The sequence below is a fragment of the Panthera pardus genome, unplaced genomic scaffold (genome assembly GCF_024362965.1).
Source record: "Panthera pardus isolate Hobbes unplaced genomic scaffold, ASM2436296v1 HiC_scaffold_24, whole genome shotgun sequence".
NCBI classification, from domain to species: Eukaryota; Metazoa; Chordata; class Mammalia; order Carnivora; family Felidae; genus Panthera; species Panthera pardus.
In genome coordinates this window covers 130,025,974-130,046,688 of record NW_026526810.1, presented here as the reverse complement: position 1 = coordinate 130,046,688, position 20,715 = coordinate 130,025,974, and the positions used below count along the sequence as shown (strand labels likewise).

General features: G+C 50.2%; 1 protein-coding gene and 1 long non-coding RNA gene across 2 annotated transcripts; both read right to left on the bottom strand.

Annotated features, from left to right (window-relative positions):
• Positions 1-10,556: 10,556 nt before the first annotated feature.
• GLRX5 (glutaredoxin 5) lies at positions 10,557-20,475 on the bottom strand. The gene is made up of 2 exons (XM_019462190.2): positions 20,098-20,475; positions 10,557-11,202 (listed from the first exon to the last, which is right to left on the bottom strand). Exons 1-2 carry the CDS (start codon positions 20,390-20,392, stop codon positions 11,024-11,026), a joined length of 474 nt encoding a protein of 157 aa, XP_019317735.1. The 5' UTR covers positions 20,393-20,475; the 3' UTR covers positions 10,557-11,023.
• On the bottom strand, positions 13,277-18,005 carry LOC128773061 (uncharacterized). Its single transcript, XR_008417315.1, has 2 exons — positions 15,523-18,005; positions 13,277-15,438 (listed from the first exon to the last, which is right to left on the bottom strand). It is a non-coding gene; the product is annotated as an uncharacterized LOC128773061 (long non-coding RNA).
• Positions 20,476-20,715: the final 240 nt, after the last annotated feature.

Below are 20,715 nucleotides of genomic sequence, written 5' to 3'. Positions count from 1 at the left end.
GAGAGAGAGAGAGAGAGAGAGAGAGAGAGGGAGAGAGAATCCCAAGCAGGCTCTGCACCATCAGCATGGAGTTCAATGCTGGGCTTGAACCCACAAACCGTGAGATCATGACCTGAGCTGACATTAAGAGTCAGACGTTGGGGTGCCTGGGTGGCTCAGTCGGTTGGGCGTCCGACTTCGGCTCAGGTCATGATTTCGCGGTCCGTGAGTTCGAGCCCCGCATCGGGCTCTGTGCTGACAGCTCAGAGCCTGGAGCCTGTTTCAGATTCTGTGTCTCCCTCTCTCTCTGACCTTCCCCCATTCATGCTCTGTCTCTCTCTGTCTCAAAAATGAATAAACGTTAAAAAAAAATTAAAAAAAAAAAAAGAGTCAGACACTTAACCAGTTGAGCCACTCAGGTGCCCAGGATAGAGATAATTTTTAAAGCAAAGGTAAAAGGTACATGGGGCAGAGTCCACGCGGGACCAGGCAGAGCTCCCCGGTGCCCTCCCCGGGGTGGCCGCAGGGACAGCACCTGATTCTTCCAGCACAGGACACGTATGCTGTGTGTGACCGAGCAGGGGAGCTCACCCGAGCTGGGGGCCCGGGGTTTTTCCTGGAGGTCAGTGGTGCACCTGCTACTCTTGAGCCACTCAGTCTCCAGTCCCTGGGGCCCCTGGCCACGCAGACACTCCCAGCAGGCAGGATGTCCCAAGGGCCAGGGGCTGTCACCCAGGAGCCAAAGGCCAGTCCTTTCTCTGAAACGTGCAGGGTATTGAGCACTCTGAGCCTTTCCTACACCCTCCCAAGTGCCACACTCCTAGGTTCCCCTTTCGTTTCACGCAGGAAGGTGACAGATCAGCGTACACAGGCCCACACTATGGTGGCTTGTGGGAGGCGGGAGAAGAGACGCTGGCCAGTGTGGCCAACACCAGACGGGGGCCCCAGCCCCGAGGTCGGCCCGCGGAAACCTGCAGATGCACACATACAGGTGGGGCCAGTGGGCCCGTCCTGCGCGGCCCGTGCCCCTCCTGGAGCCCCGGGGCAGCGCTCATCGGCGGTGAGCCTCGTTCTTGGCACAGAACCACCAGAAGAGCGAACGTCCAGAGTCGGAGCAGAAAGAAAGCCTGCAGCTCCACCCAGAGTGTTCCAAGCCAGTGGCTCCCACCTCTTGGTGGGTTCCTCTCAGTTAATCTTAAATCCAAACTGAGCTAAGCTCCTGCCAGTACCTTCCTCAGAAACACGGAGAAGAATCCCAAGGTAGGAAGTAAAAACAAACGTGAAGGGGCACCTGGGTGGCTCAGTCAGTTAAGCATCTGATTCCGGCTCAGGTCATGATCTCGCGGGCCATGAGTTCGAGCCCCGTGTTGGGCTCCGTGCTGACAGCTCAGAGCCTGGAGTCTGCTTTGGATTCTGTGTCTCCCTCTCTCTCTCTGCCCCGCCCCTGCATGCACCCTGTCTCTCTGACCCTCAAAAATAAATAAACATTTAGAAAAAAATTTTAAAACAAATGTGCAAAAGGGGCAAGAGACAACCCAGGTCACATCCCTCAGCAGGTGTAGGGGGAGCACGTCTGTTTCCTCAGGGAGCCTATCGCTTCTCGGCCTTTTGGCTAAGATCAAGTGTTTCCTCAAGGAGCCTGCACGGAACCATAGGACCCATGGCAGTGTGAGAAGGGAAAGCCAAAAGCAGGTCTCTGGAGGTCCTGGGGGCGGCTGGACACCTGCAGGAACCCAAGAGAGCCCCAGCAGGAAGTGGGGTGAGGTCCTGGGCTCTAACAGCAAGGGAGGGGTGGCAGGTGGGGGGCCCAGCCCTCCTCGGCCAGATGGCTCCCCTCAGTGCTATTCACCACACACGGCTTCCTCATTCCTAGAATGTTCTCGGCCACGGAATGGCTACACTGGTTTCCAGGCGAGCATTTCCAGCTCAGGTTGCAGCCTCTACCTCGGTCTCCCCAGAGCTCCCTTCTGCTCCCCCCACGAAAAGTCATCAGGCATGTGTGGCATGAAGGCTGCTCCAGGTTCGTGTTCCGCTACTCCCGGCTTCACCCCTGCCTCTCCCTCTCCCCTCGATCTTCGCTGTCCACCCACCAATCACCAGTTGGCCCCCACCCGCCTTGGCCGTGCCGCAGGCTGCTTTCTGTGCCGGGATGCACCCCCCACCCCTTGCCTGGGGAGGCTCTGGGGAGACCTGAGACGCCTGGACAGCCACTACACTATGTCATTATGGTCGTCCTTCCTACATAGGTGCAGCCAGAAGATCCTGGATGAGACAGAGACAAGCCCCATCTGGTACAAAGCTACATCTAGAACCCCCAAATGGCCTGCTAAATCTTGCTATGCACGGGGCAATTCGGGCCATCTCTGACAGGTGCGGCATAGGGACGGAGTGGGGACTCGTCCTTGGTCCTCCCGTTCTCCGTCCAGTGACTCCATCCAGCACCCGGGTGGGGGTGGGCAGCTGAATATGGACGCTGAGCTCTGTGTCCAGGCTCTATCCCCAACTGCCCATGAACTCTTGGGCAGAAGGTCTATCCACTGGTATGACGGCACTGTCCTCCCTCAAGAACACGGACTAAGAAGCTTTCGGGCCCTTGAAGCAGACGCTGGGCATCGAGGCGGAGAGTTCCCAGATCTCAGTTACCTGCAGGACGGTCTCGGGGAGGAAGAGAACAGGGTTCCAGGTAGGCACGGCCCTTTGGCCCCACTAACCGTCCTGCAGGAAGGGAAGCAACTAGGAGGGGCCAGAGTGGGCGCAGAGGAGGGGCCCTGATGCAGGGTCCAAGGGTGGCTGCCTGCAACTCAGTGCAGTCTCTGGCCAGCCAGCAACTCGACCTTGCACACGTACGCACGCACGCACACGCCTGCGTGGCAACCCAGCGGGACCACGCACACACTGGGGCCGACGCACAGATCCTGCCGACGCGATCCCTACCGAGCAGGACGCAAAACTGCACGGGGACCCTGGCCACTCAGACGGGCGCACCTCCATCACCTGCAAACCAACATGGCCCCTCATCACCAAGATCTGGCCATGATGGGACTCGGGTGACACAGCTGTCTGCTGTGGCCTGGTGGCCCCCCCTGGGTCATTGTCCTGCAAGCCCAGCAGAGGGTCCACCTCTTCAGTGACCTCAGCCCAGGAGGCCGCCTGCTCTGTGCCTCCCTGGCCACCCAAGCAAGCTCTACTGTCGCGTTAGAATTTTCTGTGCACTCACGCTCAGCCACAGCCCGCACTAGACTGCTGTGAGGAGCGTGGGTCTTACTCAGAATTGGGCCCCTGTCACCTGTCTATCCGTCCGTAAGTAGATATGGAGTGTCTGCCCCGTGGGAGTGTCTCAGAAGACAGGCTCACGCCCCCTGGATGTGTGGCCTTAGAAGAGGGATGTCCAAATGCTCCCAGACCTGACAGTGGATGGCCGGGGGGGGGGTGTCCCCCCAAAGATCCAGCCTCCCTAGCTGCGGGCTCCTATGGGAGGTGAAGACCGAATTCAGTGATTCAGTGGCAGGAGCGGTTCTTGCCCTCAGGCCTGTGCCCCCAGACCCGGCAACCACCACGGAGGGTGCGGTTACTTGGCTGGGCCTCCCGTGAAGTGTGATATAACATGAGGACTACAGCTCAACCCTCGGCCCTGCTACACACAAGGCAGTGACCTTGGACAAGTGCCCCAGCCTCTCTGAGTCTGCTTGATCATCTGAGGCAGAGATAATATCCCACATTTGCAGACCTTTGGTGGCAAGTGTGTTAGGGATCTGAACGCCTGGCACGGGGCAGGGGCTCAGTAAGCGTTTGTCCCCTGACCCCTGTCCACTCCTACCAGGTGGTGCCTACCATAAACATCCGGGTAGCCAGTGGTAGGAGATTTCTGTTGCCGTTGTAGCAAATAACCCCAAACTCGGGGGCCTACGACAAGCTGAATTTTTTTTCTCTTACAGTTCTGGAGGTCAGACGTCTGAAATCAGTCTCCCTGGGCCAACGGCAAGGCTGGGAGTCCTTATGGAAGCTCCAGGGGAGAAGCCGTGTCCTTGCCTTCCCCAGCTTCTGGAGGCCCCGTGCATCCTTGGCTCGTGGCTGCTTCCCCACCTGCAAAGCCCACCTCTCCACGCTCTGCCTCTTGACGCCCCACCTCCTCTCTGACCGTGGTCGTGGCTCCCCCCGGTAGGACACGTGTGACCGCACCGGGCCCGCCGGACCATCCTGAACTTGACCACGTCTGCGACGTCTCCAGTAACACAGTCTCGAGTGCCAGGATCAGGACGAGGGCACCTTCGCAGCTCCTTGTTCAGACTGCCAAACCAGACCGTTTGGTTTGGGAGTCTACCCGAAGCGTAGTGATTTGGGCGGGTGAGACGGCATCCAATCCCTGCGCTCGTCTCCGTAATAGGGGTCCGCTCTGCCAAAGATCATTCTAAGGAGACTTTACTAAGTGGGGAAAAGCTAAAAAAATCAAAATTAAAAACGCCAGCGGCATTGCCAGGTTCCCAGGATTCCAGCTTCCTTGTCAAAGTACTGAGTCAATGCAAAGTCCTCCCCCAGATTCCAAGGGTTCTGACACCTGTATCGGACCCTGGCCCTGCCTTGGCTGACCTCCAGCGGGAAGGCTCGCCCCGACCAGCCTGGGTCCGGGGCAGGAAGAGGCCCCCAGGCGGAGTCGGGGGTTCAGCGTCGACCCTCCCCTCCCACCCAGGGAGACTGGCGCATCCATGGCTGCTGATTAATTAAAAGCCCCTGCCTGCTCGGGACTAGTGACAGACACCAATAATCTGGAAATGCTTTCTACACTTCATCCCCCAGCTTCCTATGAACCAGGAGACATTTCTACCTCTTTCCCCCCCCCCCCCCCCCCGGCAAAACGCATCCCTGTGAAAACTGTTAATTCGGTAAGTAGAACCCAGTACCACCAACCTGGCTACTGGTAAACTGGAATTAACTAGTTTGATTGTGTTTATTTAAGCCTGACTCTGCACACTAAACGTGTAACCTATCCGTTCGCTAAAGAGTTCCCTCTGTAGGACATAAAAGTAATATTTAAAAAAATAATAAAATTCCATGGCAGTCAGTGAGACTGTAATCATAGGAAGGTAATTCACAGGGAAGTCTTTGTCCAAGGCCCTGCTGTCGCCAAGAGCAGTGGGGTAATGCGCTCCACTGAGAAGACTGTCACAAATTCTTGTCATTTACCTTCAAAGAGGAGTCTCCATGCTTCTGGGGTAACCAACTATTAACAAGGGTCTGTCAATAAGTAGGGACTTAGCTCTGCTCCTTTAGATCTTAGAGTGCTGGTGAAGAACATAGCACAAAACAGTCTAGATGTGGTCCGAGGGAACTGCAGGGGTTCTCTTTCCTCGGAGCTCCCTGCGGGCCGAGCTCTCCATGGGATTCTCACATCTCAGCCTTTTGACAAGCCTGACGTAGGTGACATCGGCCACTTTCCTGATGAGTCGAGTGGGAAAGGGAGGTTATTAGCGTCTGAAGTGTTACACGCCTGGGAAGAGTTGGGATGAGAATCCAGGAGGTGTGATCTTAGCTTCTGCCCCGGGCTTTGGCTGGTAAACCAATAACCTAATACTTCTTGTGACCAGTCCAAAAGGAATGGAGAAAGGGAATCCTTTGCTCATGATTTATGTATTGCTTTTGAGCATTACATCTGCCAGACGTAGGGGGTCCCGGAGCAAAGTTAAGAAGGCGGCCATTAGAACCCGGTATGATGGACAAAGGGGCTGGGAGGGAAGAGGGGGATCCGGGAGGGCTTTCGGGGCAGCGACCCAGGGAGGGTCACAGGTAGGGGAGTGAAGTGGCCCGTGAGGTGTTTGTGGAACGCCACTCTGGCTGAAGCTGGGACAAGGTCTTGGAAGCCGGGTGGACTTTCTGTACCAGCTCCCACCTTAGACCCGGCCAGACCTGCTCTCGGCCCAACTGCCCTTGGCCCACAGCCACAGAGACTATTCTCAGAAAGTAGGACCGGGTTCCTCGGTCACCTTGTGTGTCTGCGCCTGGGCTTGAAAGCAGCTCTTCTCCCTTCCCCCCTCCCCCACTCACTCTCGCTCAAGGTGGCTGTCATAGCCTTCTTAGGTATAACTTAAAGCTGTTTTGGGGTTTACTAGACAATTCATAAGCAGAATATAAAATCTTTTTTTTTTTTAATCTATCGATTCAGCTACTTTTTTGACTGTCTACCAAGATCTATTTTTTTTCCTGTCAGTGACTCTCAGGAACAAAGTTGGAAGCTTCCTCACCTCTGGTTTAAGTTTACTTCAACCAAACCTTGCCAACACAAAGTTTAGTCCCATGAACCCTGAGCACAATCTCCCCTGTCCAGGTAACAAGGGACTTGACCTCTCAAGATACACTTTCTCCCTAAATATCAAAATAAGCTATTTAACAAAGTTACAAGAATTCTCTCTCAAGCTAGGTGCTGTGGCTTTATTAATTACAGGAAAGCTGAATGTCCCGGATTCTGCACATGTCAGTTCACTAGGGCCAGTAACAACAAACCCGAGAGACTTCTTAAAATCTACTGTCTGTCCTCAAGAATCTCCAACACTCACTGCTCAAATGAAGTGCGATGACATTTATGTAACCAGCTTAGGAAACAAAAACTACCTGAAATCATGCAAAGGTCTAAGCTTCTAAAACAACGTCAGCTACCTCTAAAGGGTCCATTAACACAGACTTTGAAGCTGTGACAACAACCCAATAAATCACAATGACACAAGCCAAATGTACTCTACTGGAAAGCTGTGAAGCGGACCTTGCATTTCAAAATAGATGATGTGTGATATTGCTGTTTGTACAAGGAACTCTGGTGTCACTGTTGTAATTATCACAGTGAATTCTAATTATGCAGATCATTAAAATTATTCCCACTGACATAAGATAGCATCTTCAATTTTCTACTTGGTAAAGACTTGTTAAGCATATAGGGAAAAAAAAGTATTAATTAACTTCTGGAAAGAACATTTCTGCTTCTGTAGCGCTTAGCGATTTCCTTAAACATCAAAGCTCTTGTGAAATTATTCAGTTGGGAACCCTTCCCCCGGTCCTCATATTCTGGGGGGCGGCGAGGGGGGGGAAGTTCTCCCCACTGTTTCCATGCTAATCTTATCATTTCATTTTTCAGACAGACTCAAAGGGCATACAGGCAGATCTAAGGAAAAGCCAAAACAGGTAGAATTAGGTTAAGGTACTGGCTACACAGCAGATCTGAAGGCGAGGAACAATTGCCACGTGTGAGCCCCGCGGCCCCGGGGCTCATCCGGGGACAGTATGGAGCAATTTGTCGATGATCTTCTCTCCAAAGGTCAAGGTTGCAACCTTGGCTCTCTGCCGCCTCGTAGCAGCAGCACAGGGGAGACCTAGAGCCTTCCTCGTGTCCACACTTTGATTTGTAGAACAGGAAGGGTCACTTGGCTGAGCTCCAACCCCCTCTAGGGGGGTCTACGTAAACTCATTTTGAGCAGACACCAAGGCAGTGATGGGGTGGAGTGCCCAACTCATGTAATAAAAAACCTTGTGACAACAATCTGTTTTTCTCTCTCTGAAGCCCTGAGCTCAGAGACTGGCCAGGAGCCGCCCTCTAACCCGACTGGGCGCTCTGGTCTCCAGTGCAGTGGGGGTGGGGCTCCCACTTTCCTTTCCTTTCTTTTGGGATCCCCAACACCTCTGCGGGAGGGATGGTGGCAGGAACTCAGCAGTTTCTACTTACGTCAGTCTGTTTTCAGAGCTTTTTTTCAAGAGGCGCTCGAGCGGACTAAACACACAGAACAAGCTTCGAGACCGGCTCTGGGGAATGAGCCACGCCGTCCTCGTCCCTCCTGCCCTTTTCACAAAAACCTGCATTCTTTGTCCTTCCTCTGCCACCGGGAAAGATGCAATTCCAAGAGATGTTCTGTTTAAGGCCCTGGAGATGAATGAAGGCCTCTGGGGACACAAAGGCGCTTGGTGACAGGATGGGCTTTCTTCCCAGGAGCCACGGTAAAGCTCACCTCCAGCTCCGCCTCCGGCCTCAGGACAGAGACACACTGAGAGTCTTATAAAAAGATACCATACACTGGAGGCATCTCTGCTAGGATTCCAATTAATCCCTTTTGTATAAAGACCTTTTTTCTTTTTTCATGTGCCAAAGCTTTTTTTTTTTAATTCCAGTATAGCCAACGCAGTGTTAACATTAGTTTCAGGTGTACAATATTCAACAGTCCTGTATATTACTCGGTGCTCATCAAGGTTAAGTACACGCTTCATCCCCCACCCCCACCCCATTTCACCCATCCCCCCGCCCACCTCCCCTCTGGAAACTGTCAGTTTGTTCTCTATAGTTAAGAGTTGGGTTTGTTTGGTTTTTTTTGGGAGGGGGAGACCTTTTTTTTTTTTTTTTTAACCCCTTTGTTCCTTAAATTCCACATAATAGTGAGATCAAATGGTATGTCTTTCTCTGACTTACTTCGCTTAGCATTTACTCTCTAGGTCCATCCACGTTGCTGCCAATGGCAACATTTCATTTTTTTATGACTGAATAATATTCCATTGTAAATGGACACCTGGGTTGCTTCCATAATTTGGCTATTATACATAATGCTGCAATGAACACAGGGATGTATATGTCCTTCCAAATTAGTGATTTTGGTATACTTTAGGTAAATACTCAGTAGCGCAATTACTGGGTCCTATGGTAGTTCTATTTTTTACTTAAGGAAACTCCATACTGTGTTCCAGAGTGGCTGCACCAGTTTGCATTCCCACCATCGGCACAGGAGGGTTCCCCTTTCTCCACATCCTCCCCAACACCTCCTGTTGCTTCCTGCCTTGTTGATTTTAGCCATTGTGAGGTGGTATCTCGGGGTTTTGATTTGCATTTCCCTGAGGATGTGATGTTGAGCATCTTTTCATGTGTCTGTTGATCATCTGGATGCCTTCTTTGGAAAAATGTCTGTTCATGTCTTCTGCCCATTTTTAATTGGATTATTTGTCTTTTTAGGTGTTGAGTTGTATCAGTTCTTTATGCATTTTGGATACCAACCCCTTATCGGAAGTCATTTGCAAATCTCTTCCCCTATTCAGTAGGTTGCCATTTCGTTTTCTTGTTTCCTTTGTGCAGAATTTGATGTAGTCCCAATGGTTTATTTTCACTTTTATTTCCCTTACCTCAGGAGACGTATCTCGAAAAACATTGCTATGGCTGATATTAGAGAAATTGCTGCCTGTGGCCTCTTCCAGGATTTTTATCGTTTCGCATCTCACATTTAGGTCTTTAATCCATTTTGAGTTTATTTTTGGTACCGTGTAGGTGGTCCAGTTTCATTCGTTTGCACGTAGCTGTCTAGTTTTCCCAACACCATTTGTTGAAAGGCTTTTTCCCATTGCATATTCTTGCATTCCTTGTTGGAGATTAATTGATCATATAATTGTGGGTTTATTTCTGGGTTTTCTATTCTGTTCCATTGATCTATGTGTCTATTTTTATGCCAGTACCATACTGTTGGTTACTATAGCTTTGTAACATAACTTGAAACCTGGAATTGTGATGCTTCCAGTTTTGTTCTACTTTTTCAAGATTGCTTTGGCTGTTCGGGGTCTTCTGTGGCTCTATATAAATTTTAGGATTGTCTGTTCCGAATCTGTGAAAACTGTGTTGGCATTTTGGTAGGGATTGCATTGAATGTATAGATTGCTCGGTTAGCGTTAGTGAGTTAGTTATTTTTGGTGCAATTATAGATGAGATTGTTTTCGTAACTTCCCTTTCTGCTGCTTCATTATTAGTGTATAGGAATGAAACGGATTTTAAATCCTACTTTTCTGAATTCCTTTATCAGTTCTGGTAGATCTCTGGTGGAGTGTTCAGGGTGTTCTCTATATAACATCGTGTATAGACCGTATTTTTTAAGAAAACACAATGCTCAGTGGATTCCTGTCTTTGGAAGACCGCTGGTGACGTCCCCCTGACGGTAGCGCAGCTACCAGATCTCAGGGGCGGGCGAGCGGGGCTGCCTCCTCCAGCCTCAGCCACCTCCCTTCTCCGCACGCCACCCGGGCGCCCAACTTAGCCAGTCAACACCACCCGGCACTCACAAGGCTTACCTTCCCTCAAGAAATTAGACCATCGCTTGATGGCAATTTTTATGTCCAATTTAACAGAAGAGTTTGAGAATCACTCCGCATTTCTAAAAACGGAAGGTCACGGGCACTCATAATCCACACTGCTACGGACTGAATGCCTCCCCTCAACATTCCTGTGTTGACCCCAGACCCCCAGAATGGTGGTGTTGGCGGCGGGGGGGGGCTTTGGGAGGTGACCGAGGGCAGGGTCCTCACGAATGGGATTTGTGCCCATTTAAGAGGGACCCCAGAGGGCTTCCTCATGAGGACACGGTGAGAAGATGCCATCAATGAACCAGGCACAGCCCTCACCTGACAGCTGGTGTGCTAGAGCCTTCATCCTGGACTCGCAGCTCCCGGAACCAAAAGAAATAAACATCTGTTGTTCATAAGCCCGCCCAGACTGTGGTATTTTGTTACAGCGGGCCCGAGCAGAGGAAGGTGCAGTGTTCCTGCTATTCAGAATGAACGACTCACACACAGGATCCCTGGGTTGGCAGTTTATTTAAAAAAAACAACACCCCAGTTATCACATCTTCCTCCCTGTCCATCATTTTTCTTAACAGAAGCAGCTACGAAAAATTTGGGGAGATATAATTATCTTTGCAGACTGACACATTTGCAGAGGATTCACGAAGAATGACTCAAAAGCTCCTCGTTTTACTCCTGAATCAGGCAAAGAGCAAATGACAACCTAAGAACAGATTTTGTTGACAGCAATATCGTAATACAACATTGAATCATTACAGTGCAGTGGTTCTAATGAAGTTCACAACAGAATATTCGCAGCCCCAACACCAGACACACCAAAATCGCCCAACTGCTTACAGACTGGAGAAATCCGTGCAAGCAGCTGCCGTCGGAAGAGTCAAGACCAGAATCGGTAAGGCTTGGCCGGCGGGGAGTCTGGGCACCAACAGCCCCTGCTGCTCAGGGAGGCCCCGGGCCGCCCTCACTTGGAGTCTTGGTCTTTCTTTTCATCCAGAAGGGCAGAGCGGATCCCCAGCTTTTTCAGTTCCTCCACCAGGTCCCCGTTCTGGTGCATCTGCAACAGAATGTCACAGCCCCCCACGAACTCGCCGTTGAGGTACACTTGCGGGATGGTGGGCCAGTTGGAATAGTCTTTAATGCCTACGGGGAGAGAACATTTCAGTGTCATTCAAACGGTCAGAGCTGAACTTCTCGTGGCAAAATCTGTTTTCCACGCGCTCCCAGCAGGACATCCGGTGCCGTTCCCTTCTTGCTTCCCCCATCCCCGAGGGACGTGTTTGCCACAGACTCGGAGCTGCAGAGTCAACTGGGTCACGGTTCAAACCCCACCTCCTCCAATTACGAGCTGTGAGGCCTCGGCCAAGTCTTTCCACCACCCGCCTGTTTCCACCCCCATCTCGCAAAGCTTTCACGACGGGACAATCAGGTAGGCGAGGCTGTCGTAGAATGTCTGACACACACACACACACACACACGCACGAACGCACACAATCGGCAGGGATTGATGGCAGAGAACCGACCGGTTCATGTAAGTCACACAACACGTACGGAGCCACATTCTCCATTCATCTGCCAGTCATGGTTTCAGTGAGACCAAACGTTAAAGAAATGCCAGGACTTCATTTCCAAGCGGACTACTTAATACGGGTCTATCATGGACCCACGGGTCCAACTCTGCCAAATGAGGCAGTCCCCGCCTCACGGTTTTTATGCCTATCTGGGTTGGTCATGGGTTTTTGCCTTTACTTCTTTGACCCAGAGAAAAATCTCTGTCCTAGGGCAGACTGCAGCCCTCGCCCTACTCAGCCCCTCAGATGGGCTCTCCACAGGGCAGGTGGATTCGGCTCAGCACAGAACTCGCAGCGACCAAGTCAAAGCAAGGAGAAGCCCGAAGCTCGCCTAAGGCCCATGTCCTGGGCCAGGAGCGGTGCCAGAGGGTGAGGGGGACCCCCTCCTCGTTCTCAAGCGCTCACAGAGGACAAGAAACCAACCAGCATGCACGGGATCGGTCCCGTGTGTGAGCGGTGTGGAGGACACACAGAGATGAGGCACATTCTAGGACAGTGAGGCCGTGTGGTTCTTCTGTTCAGCTCTGGGCCATGAGGCCGATGGTCTTGACAACAAGGTAGGGAAAAGGCGTGGTTTCGATCTCAAGACAGAAGGCTGCTCTTTCCTCACATTCTTCCAACCATTCTACTTCCTTCCTACTTGTGTGCTGAGATGAGAAAACACTTCCAAAAACATGGCCTTCCAGCAAAACGTGTGTTGGCTCTATGAAAAACGGACGATGGTCAAAACCATGGCACGTGACCATCAATCACTATATACTTGCCATGTTTACACTTCCATAGATATTTTCAAATGGCCAAAACGAGCAAACAAACAAAACAGCAACGTCAACAGGCCGTTCAAACAAAACACAATACCGTGCAAATTAAAAGTCGTTCACGTGGGGGTTTTCATGCAAACCAACGAAAAATACTGGTGCTAAAAAGCTGGTCCTGGATACCCTATCATTTACTCAGCATTTATTTTCCAAATAAAAACACCACCTTGAGCGATGGCCCAAATCCTAAGAGGCAATGTGTTTTTCTCTTTTAAATAAGTCACTGCCTTCTAAAAAACGGTAACTTAGCTCCTAACCACAGCACTAAAGACGGCCCCCAGCTGAGAGCTTTATCTTTCTTCCCCAGACTTCTAGGGAGATAATGGGTCCAGCGTTATAGGCCCCAGAAAGCACACTTAGTTTTGGGTGTTTTTTTGAGGTATAATTGACATATGACATATTATTTCAGGCATACAGTATAATGATTTGATATGTGTATATATTACAAAATGATCACCACAATAAGTCTAGTTAACACCTGTCACCATATAAGGTTACGGAGGTTTTTTCCTGTGATGAGAACTTTCGAGATTACCTTAAAAGCTTACAAATGTGCAATACAGGATTGTCAGCTATAGTCACCATGCTGTATGTTATATCCCCAGAAAATCACAGTTCTAAGCCACTTTGAGTGTCTTAAAAAAAAAAAAAAAAAAAATCAGCTAGAGGTAGGGGGGTTACTAATAAAAGGAAAATTTCATTTAGCCTTCAGAACGTCTTTAGAATACCAAATATCTAGATATGTTAGAGTATCTTGATGAATTAAAGTTTTTCATCATTCTGATCCTTGATGCCACAGAGACGACTCAGCATATGAGTTGTATTTAAAAAAAAAAAAAGCTCTGTCCTTAAATAGTCTGTTAGAACTTATTTCACAAAGAAGCCAGTGATCCATCTTTTTTTACTTTCATGTGACCGAGAGTGGGTGTGGGAATTAAGAAATGTTTAAAGTCAACACGAATCTCTTGTAATTCTTTGAAAGCTTCTTAAGAACCTTCTGTATTGTGTGCATGTGCCACTTAAGTGCGTGCTTTTACATCTGGGTCTTTTTCAATTGGTAATACGTTGTGTGAAGCTTTCCAAGACAATGAGTATCTACTGATTCTTTCGGTGAGTCCCTACAATTTTTGAAACGCACCATAAATGAGAGTCAATTTGCCATCTGAGGTCGCCCGAAAACCACACGCATCTGATCCTAAAGAGCAGTGTTTTTACATAAGATCTTTGCTAAGTAAAAGAATGACTTGCTTCCATCAATCGTATTTATAGTACCACACACTCAATCAAAGCTTTAGGCTCGATTCCTGCATTAATTCCATGCTGCTGCAGACCACACGTCCAGACAAGACAGAAGAGGCAGAGACGCCACCATTAAAACTACCCAGCCGGTGGGCTTTCCAACCTTCCCGAACGTCCGCCCCCGCCAGTCACGTGCGAGGGAGCTGGGACTCCTTCCAAACCCCAGAGTCACACCATCTTGCCCAATAACTTACATTTCAGGAACTCAGAAGCACCGCCCCGCGGAGCCCATGATGGCATTGTGACAGTGGCCAACGGGCCTACCAGCTGACAGTTGATCAAAACGAAACCTACCTGCTTCTTCGGCTTTTAGAGTAACAGAGGTTACAGGCAGCTGATAGCAAGGCAAAGCTTCAGCGTCTTAAAAAAATACTACGTTCCTTTTTTTAGAAGCCTGATTACAAGTTTAAATATTTAACGAGATAACCAGTGGATTCCTATAGCACGAAGCGAGTAACTTCTGATAATAAGAGACCGCGGCTCACAAGTTGAAAATTAAAATGAATCCCATCGGTCCACCATTAATTGTTTAAACATGGCTAATTTCTCACACTTTTTAATTCTCAAAACCTGCAACATACAGTGGTAGTTAACTTTCACTCCAAATAACTCAGGATCGGAGAAACTCGTGAAAATGAGAAAATCGTATCCAAGAGTGGATTTTAATGACAATGGCATTTTAAAGACGATAGATGACAATGATTCAACTTGGGACAAAAGTACTGACTGCGAACTTCTACACAGGGTGACACTAGGAATCTGGAGCGACGAAGGAGGTGGTCTTACAAAACCGGTTCTACCTCTACCTACTGCCCCACCAAAAAAATTAATATTCCAAAGCATCAAACCAGAGTGGAGAAAAAGTACTTCCAGAACTTCCGAAAGGGACTTTTCAAAATTCATCCCATTTCGGAACATTAGACTTCGTTCCCGGTTTGGACAACAAACAAATGGTAAGAGTTTCCTTTTTTTTTTTCCTGGTAGATTTTCACCATAGGAGCTTCAGAGTCTGATGCAGGTTAACTCTGCCTGGGGCAAGTCACATCACCTCCTCCTGAAGTCCTCCTAGGAAACAATGACGTCAGCACCCCCATGAGATCACCTGAGCAGAGATAGCAAGGGAAACGAGAGACCCTCAACAGGGGAAAAGCAAAGGCTGGGGACAGAGTGAACAAAGCAATGGCTTTAAGGGCAGCCGACTGTGGCTTGCTAGCTTGCAGATGTAGCTTCAGATAAATTTGCTCATGTCTTAGCCTCAGTCTCCCTACCTGGGAAGTGGGAAGAAATCCATGCCTCACGGATTTATTACAAAGATGAATTGAGACCTAACTGGTGAAAGGATTGAGCTCGCACGTTCCAGGTGCAAGGCGGATACGCTCTCCTCTCCACCAATGCCCCCTACTCCACCCTTCAAGTCCTGCCTCTCTAGAAACACGTGCAACAGAGGACGCCCAGGGAAGAATGCTGGAAAAATACCAATCAGGTGTGCCAGGCACTTGCTGATAGGGTTACTGAATTTCACATTCTTTAAGTGTTTTCAATACATACCCTCACTTAACCTTTGTAAGAGTCCTTCCGGGAAGGCATAATTAGTCCCTATTTATCAGAGGAAGAAACTGAGGCTCAGAGAAGTTCTTTAACCAAAGTCACAGTGCTGGCAAACGGCCGGGCCTGGATTTCCATCCGGGTTTCTAGGAATCCAAAGGACAGGTTCTAGACCTCCGCAGGTGGCCTCTGGCTGGCACATCCCACCCCTGCCCACGATCCATACTTACAACTGACGTGTGTCCGCAACACGTCGGGCCGTTTCACACCGGTAACGTCTGTATACACGAACGGCATTATGCCATGACTACCTTTTTTGCAACTTACTTCGTGACTGCACCCTGTAATTTTTGAGATTCAGTTACATGAGATACATCTAGAACTAGATCACTCTACCACAACTTAGTTTTCTATCGCCTGGCTAAACCACAGTCTGTTTATCCAGTCTGCTAATAGGCCAAGATCCTCTCTTGCCAAGTTTTCATTATTACGAGCAGTGCTTCAGGGAGTATCATTACATGCATCTTCTAACTCAAACACAGGGGTCTTCCTCGCTGGAGAAAGAGGTGGCAAACTACGGCCTTTGGGCCAGATATGGCCCACTTCCTACTTTTTGCAAATCAAGTTTTATTAGAACTCGGCCACACCTACCTGTCTAGGTACCATCCCGACTGCCTTCAGGCCCCCAATAGCAGAGTGGAAGGGTCCACAAAGACTGAAGTACTTACTCTCTGGCCCTTTACAAAGGTCGTCTGTCAACCCCCACTTTATTTGTTTGTTAACGTGCGTTTATCTTTTGAGAGACAGAGAGAGAAAGAGCGGGAGTGGGGAGGGGCTCCAGGCTCTGAGCTGTCAGCACAGAGACCAATGCGGGGCTTAAACTCACAGACCACGAGATCATGACCTGAGCCGAAGTCGGACTCTTAACCGACGGAGCCACGCAGGAACCCCTGGCAACCCTCACTCTAGACTGTATACCCAGGAGGGAAGCAGCTGGTCCCCTTCAACTTGACCCGGCACCGACAGTTACTCCTCCCAGGTGTTGGTGCGACTGGATTCTCTCATCCACAGCATGTATCACATCCATCACAACAAAGACCCAGAAACCCCCCCCCCCTTTTAACATTTGCCAAGGTCCCAGATTTGTTACTGTTGCCCAAATTCCCTGATAGTGAAAAGGCCGTGCATATCTTCAAAGGCTTAATAAACATTCACCAATAAGATAATGGCTATTCATTCAACAGACACTGCTCCTCGTGAAAGCAAAAAACAATGGTGATCTGAACAGGCAGAAATTTAAGAGGGTTTGTTTTTAAAGAGCATGGAAGATGGTTTCCGATATGATAAATAAGAGAAGTGTTTACTTATTCATTAAAATCCTCACCGAAAGCTCGCGCTGCATAAGCAATATACAGGGTACTCAGGTAACGCGGTCAGACATGGTCCCTGCTCTCCAGAGGGCAAAATGCTAAGCATGGACACGTGTGATCTCAAATGCATTTAAAAACAAAACAAACAAACAAACAAAAACCCAACTAGAAACTAGATACAAATGTTAACGGTATATGCAGAATTACAGGTAGTTTTCGTTTATTACTTTCGGCATTTCCAAGTTTCCTCTTTCCTCGGTGAGCATGTTACTTTTACAAAGGAAAATAAAAGACAGGCTTTGTTAAAAGGAGGATTTGGACATGCTGACATCTGTCTGCCGGGACCCGATCCCTTTGTGGCTCCCTTCTGTGTGTATTCCAGATAAACAGGAGAGAGAAAAGACCGGAGGAGGACCTCACAGTCGTCTTTGTTCCCTGGGTCACAGGTTGAGACCTCTCTGCATCACACCTTGGGAACCGGGCAGCAGGAACGAGACAGAGTCTGTGGGTGTTCTTCAGGCTCTGAGCCCTTCGCAAAGCTGTGGCACAGGGAGAAAGGAAAGGCAGTTTGGCAGCTGCGCCTCTCCAGTTACTAGCGGGGACCTTGGGTCTAGGAAAGGTGCACAGAGGTAGCTCTGACTAGCAAAAGCAGCCATCAGACAGCCTGGCAGCTTCTCTTGGTAAAGTCAAAAGTGTAGAGAATAAAGAGAAGAAGAGTCTGAATGTTTTATAAAGTCTTACCCTGGCTAAATGAGTCCCCACTGCGGGAACATGCACACGCTACCCTGCTCCATAATAGTTGCACGCGAGTTTATTTTTCTAAGCAACACAAAAGGTGGATGTTATGTTCAACATATATGCAACACATTTATCGACCAAGATGACAATCTGGTATGAAACAAAATGGGAATGGAAATGTCGAAACTCTACGGTCAAGAAATTTAAAGGCTGGGGCGCCTGGGTGGCTCAGTTGGTTAAGCCCCTGACTCTCGGTTTCGGCTCAGGTCATGATCTCACGGTTTGTGAGTTCAAGCCCCACGTCGGGCTCCGCAGGGCTCCGCAGGGCTCCACACTGATTGCGCGGAATCTGCTCGGGATTCTCTCTCTCCCTCTCCCTGCCCCTCCCAGGCTCATGCTCTCTCTCTCATATACACACACACAAAATAAACAAATAAAGCTTAAAAAAAACAATAAATTTAAGGGCTAAATTCCTGTAGCTGTTGTCTGAACACTTAAGAAAGTGAGACTTAGGACACCTGGGTGGCTCAGTCAGTTAAGTGACCAACTCTTGATTTCAGTTCAGGTCATGATCCCTGGGTCAAGGGATCAAGCTCCGTGTTGGGCTCTGCACAGACACCACGGAGCCTGCTTGGAATTCTCTCTCTCTCTCTCTCTCTCTCTGCCTCTATCCTGCTCATGTACATACACTCTCTCTCTCAAAAAAGAAAGATAAATAAACTTGAGAGAGAGAGAGAGAGAGAGAGAGAATGTGAGAGACTAGAAACCAGACAGGTGAAACGGAAGCCAGGAATCCAAGTGCTATGAGTCAGCCCTCTTATTTCTGCTCCTACTTTGTTCTTACATTCCAGCATAGCCTATCTCCGTTGTATTCCACAGGAGAACAGAAACCACAAACCGAAGAGCTTCAAAACTTCGTACTGAACAGGCTGTTAACAACGCAACTTTTTATGAACGGCCATACTAGCAATTTGCAGGGGACCTGTGGCGAGGTCCCCACGGAAAGATTACAGAGTAGTTTCTCCTATCTTATCTTTTAAGTAGAGCAGCCACTGCTGGGTGAAGACCGCAGATACTCCCCGTACATAGAAAAACCAAAAACCAAAAACACCCCAAGGCCTAGTGACCGGTGGCATCCTAGCAGGAAAACAAACAGGGATCACGAGCATAATACACGGTAAGATCACATAAAGCTGGTAATGTTAACCTGCCCTCACTCCTCCTAGTTTCCACCCACAGAAACCAACAGTTTCCCAGGGATTAATTGCGGGGGGGGGGGGGGGGGGAATACTTTGAAAACCAAATATCCCAATAATAAAATAGCTACCATTTAGTGGGTGCCTTCTGTGTGTTGGATAAAATGAGGGGCACTTTTCTAAAAAGTTTTACTTTCTCTTTCTTCCTCATCAAAACTTTGTCAAGTCTGCTTTCCTCGTATCTTCATACGACTGAAAAGGAAAATGCAGGGATGGGATTGCACAGCCGACTGGCTGCAGAGGGATTACAACCCAAAACCTTTCCACCACAAGTGCCTGTCTCATCAAGCAGAAAGGACTACGACTGATCATTTCAACTGGAGAATAACAGTCGTAAATATGTAATAACAAAATGGGAGAATTCTAGGCTTGGGATAACAGAGAAGCTGGCCCCGTAAAACCGTTTCTGGAACACTGTCACTAAAGAACAGCACTAGGCTCAGGGAGGTGCCAGGATTCATTCACTGGGAGTCTCTAACGGGAAGGCAGGACACCAAGCCACCCTCTAGGAGGTACATACAGCCTCCCCACTGCTCCACCAACTCTGACCCAGGACCTTAGCCAAGGGGCAGGTCAACACACTCCTCTGTCCTCTTCCTCCTCCCCCACAAAACAGGAGAAAGCATGTCAATAAGGTTCCTGGCACGGTGCTTATTAGAAGAAGTACCAATTAGCTGTCCGGGCCCTCCCGCCTCTACCTACCTGCTGCATCTGGCCCCAGACCCTAACTGGTCCCTGGTTCCTTCAGCTCCAAGCTTCAGTTACCTAGGGCACGGGGTTCATTCCTTATCTCTCTGTCCACAGGCCTCTCCATGCCCCAGCACGCCCCCCCAATCCCAACCTGTCCTTGAGTATCTAAAAACAAATTTCATGACTTTTCCTCCCACACCAAGTGATCCCAAGTAAGACTAGTCTAAAAGCAGTGTCAACCCCCTCCTTGTGGCAACAACAAAGGATGGTTCCGGACAGCCCGAGCCTTGAAGCACCAGGCAGCCTCAGACAAAGGCAACCCCGGCCCTTCCTCCACCATCAACAGCACCGGCTCCTTATTCGTGAGGCAGGCCGACCTTCTCAACGTGTCCCCCAAAGTGCCTACCTCCTAGTGGTTCTTACTGTATTCCTTCTTGCCTCCCTTCCCCATCACTCTCCCCCCGACTGAGCCTGAGAGATCTGGCTCCGAAACGCCTCCCTGGGCTCAGCGTGGGGACCAGTGAACAGCTGGGACTTACCCAATGCCCAAGCTGGCCAGAGAACCGGATGCCCAGATCCTCAAGATCCACTTCAAGCCAACCATGCCCCCCACTCGACCCCGAATACAGTGCAGGAACCCGCGCCCTTAGCCCCGCTCGAACCCCCCCCGCCCCCGACCTCTTGCGCGACACACCCAAGCCCCGCGGTGCGGCCCCGGCCCTTCGCCCCTCACCCGGCGGGCCCGCCTGACCTTGCCGGAGCTGGGGGTCGTCCAGCACATTGTAGGCCGCGTAGTCGCGGACGCCGTGCAGCCGCAGGATCTGCACCACTGCGTTGCTGAAGCCGCACTGGGGCTGCTCCGGAGTCCCCTTGAGGAAGACCACCACCTTGTCCTTCTTCACCAGCGCGTCCAGTTGCTCGGCTGAGCCGCCCCCGCCGCCGCCCGAACCCGCCGCCCGCACGCCTGGGCCCCAAAGGCCGCCGCCGCCGGAGCCGCGCCCCCAGCGGAGCAGAGCCACCGCCACCCGGCCCAGGGACCCGCTCATTCCCGCACGCTGGCCGGAGCCCTCGACGGCCCGGGACCTCGGCTCACCCCCGGGAGCCTTCCCCGGGCCCGCGGCAGCCCGGCCCGCCCCCCGGAGGCTCTCATTGGGCCGGCTCCGAGCTCCTCCCCGTGATTGGACAACGCTAGCCCGCACTTACTCGATTCTACCAATCGTATGACTCGCCCGGTCCCCGACAGGATGGAGGTGGTCCTTAAGCCCGCATCCTACAGCCCTTACTATTGGCCGCTGGCAATCGCTTTGTCAGTTGATTGGAGAGAGTGAATGTCCATCAGGGTCACGCTCCAAGGCGAGGAGAGGCGAAA

Excerpts from the sequence above, each read along its gene's own strand:
- GLRX5 (XM_019462190.2), bottom strand. The coding sequence starts at position 20,392 with ATGAGCGGGTCCCTGGGCCGGGTGGCGGTGGCTCTGCTCCGCTGGGGG. Across the intron at positions 11,203-20,097 it reads CGACCCCCAGCTCCGGCAAG|GCATTAAAGACTATTCCAAC; the intron begins GTCAGGCGGGCC and ends CTCTCCCCGTAG.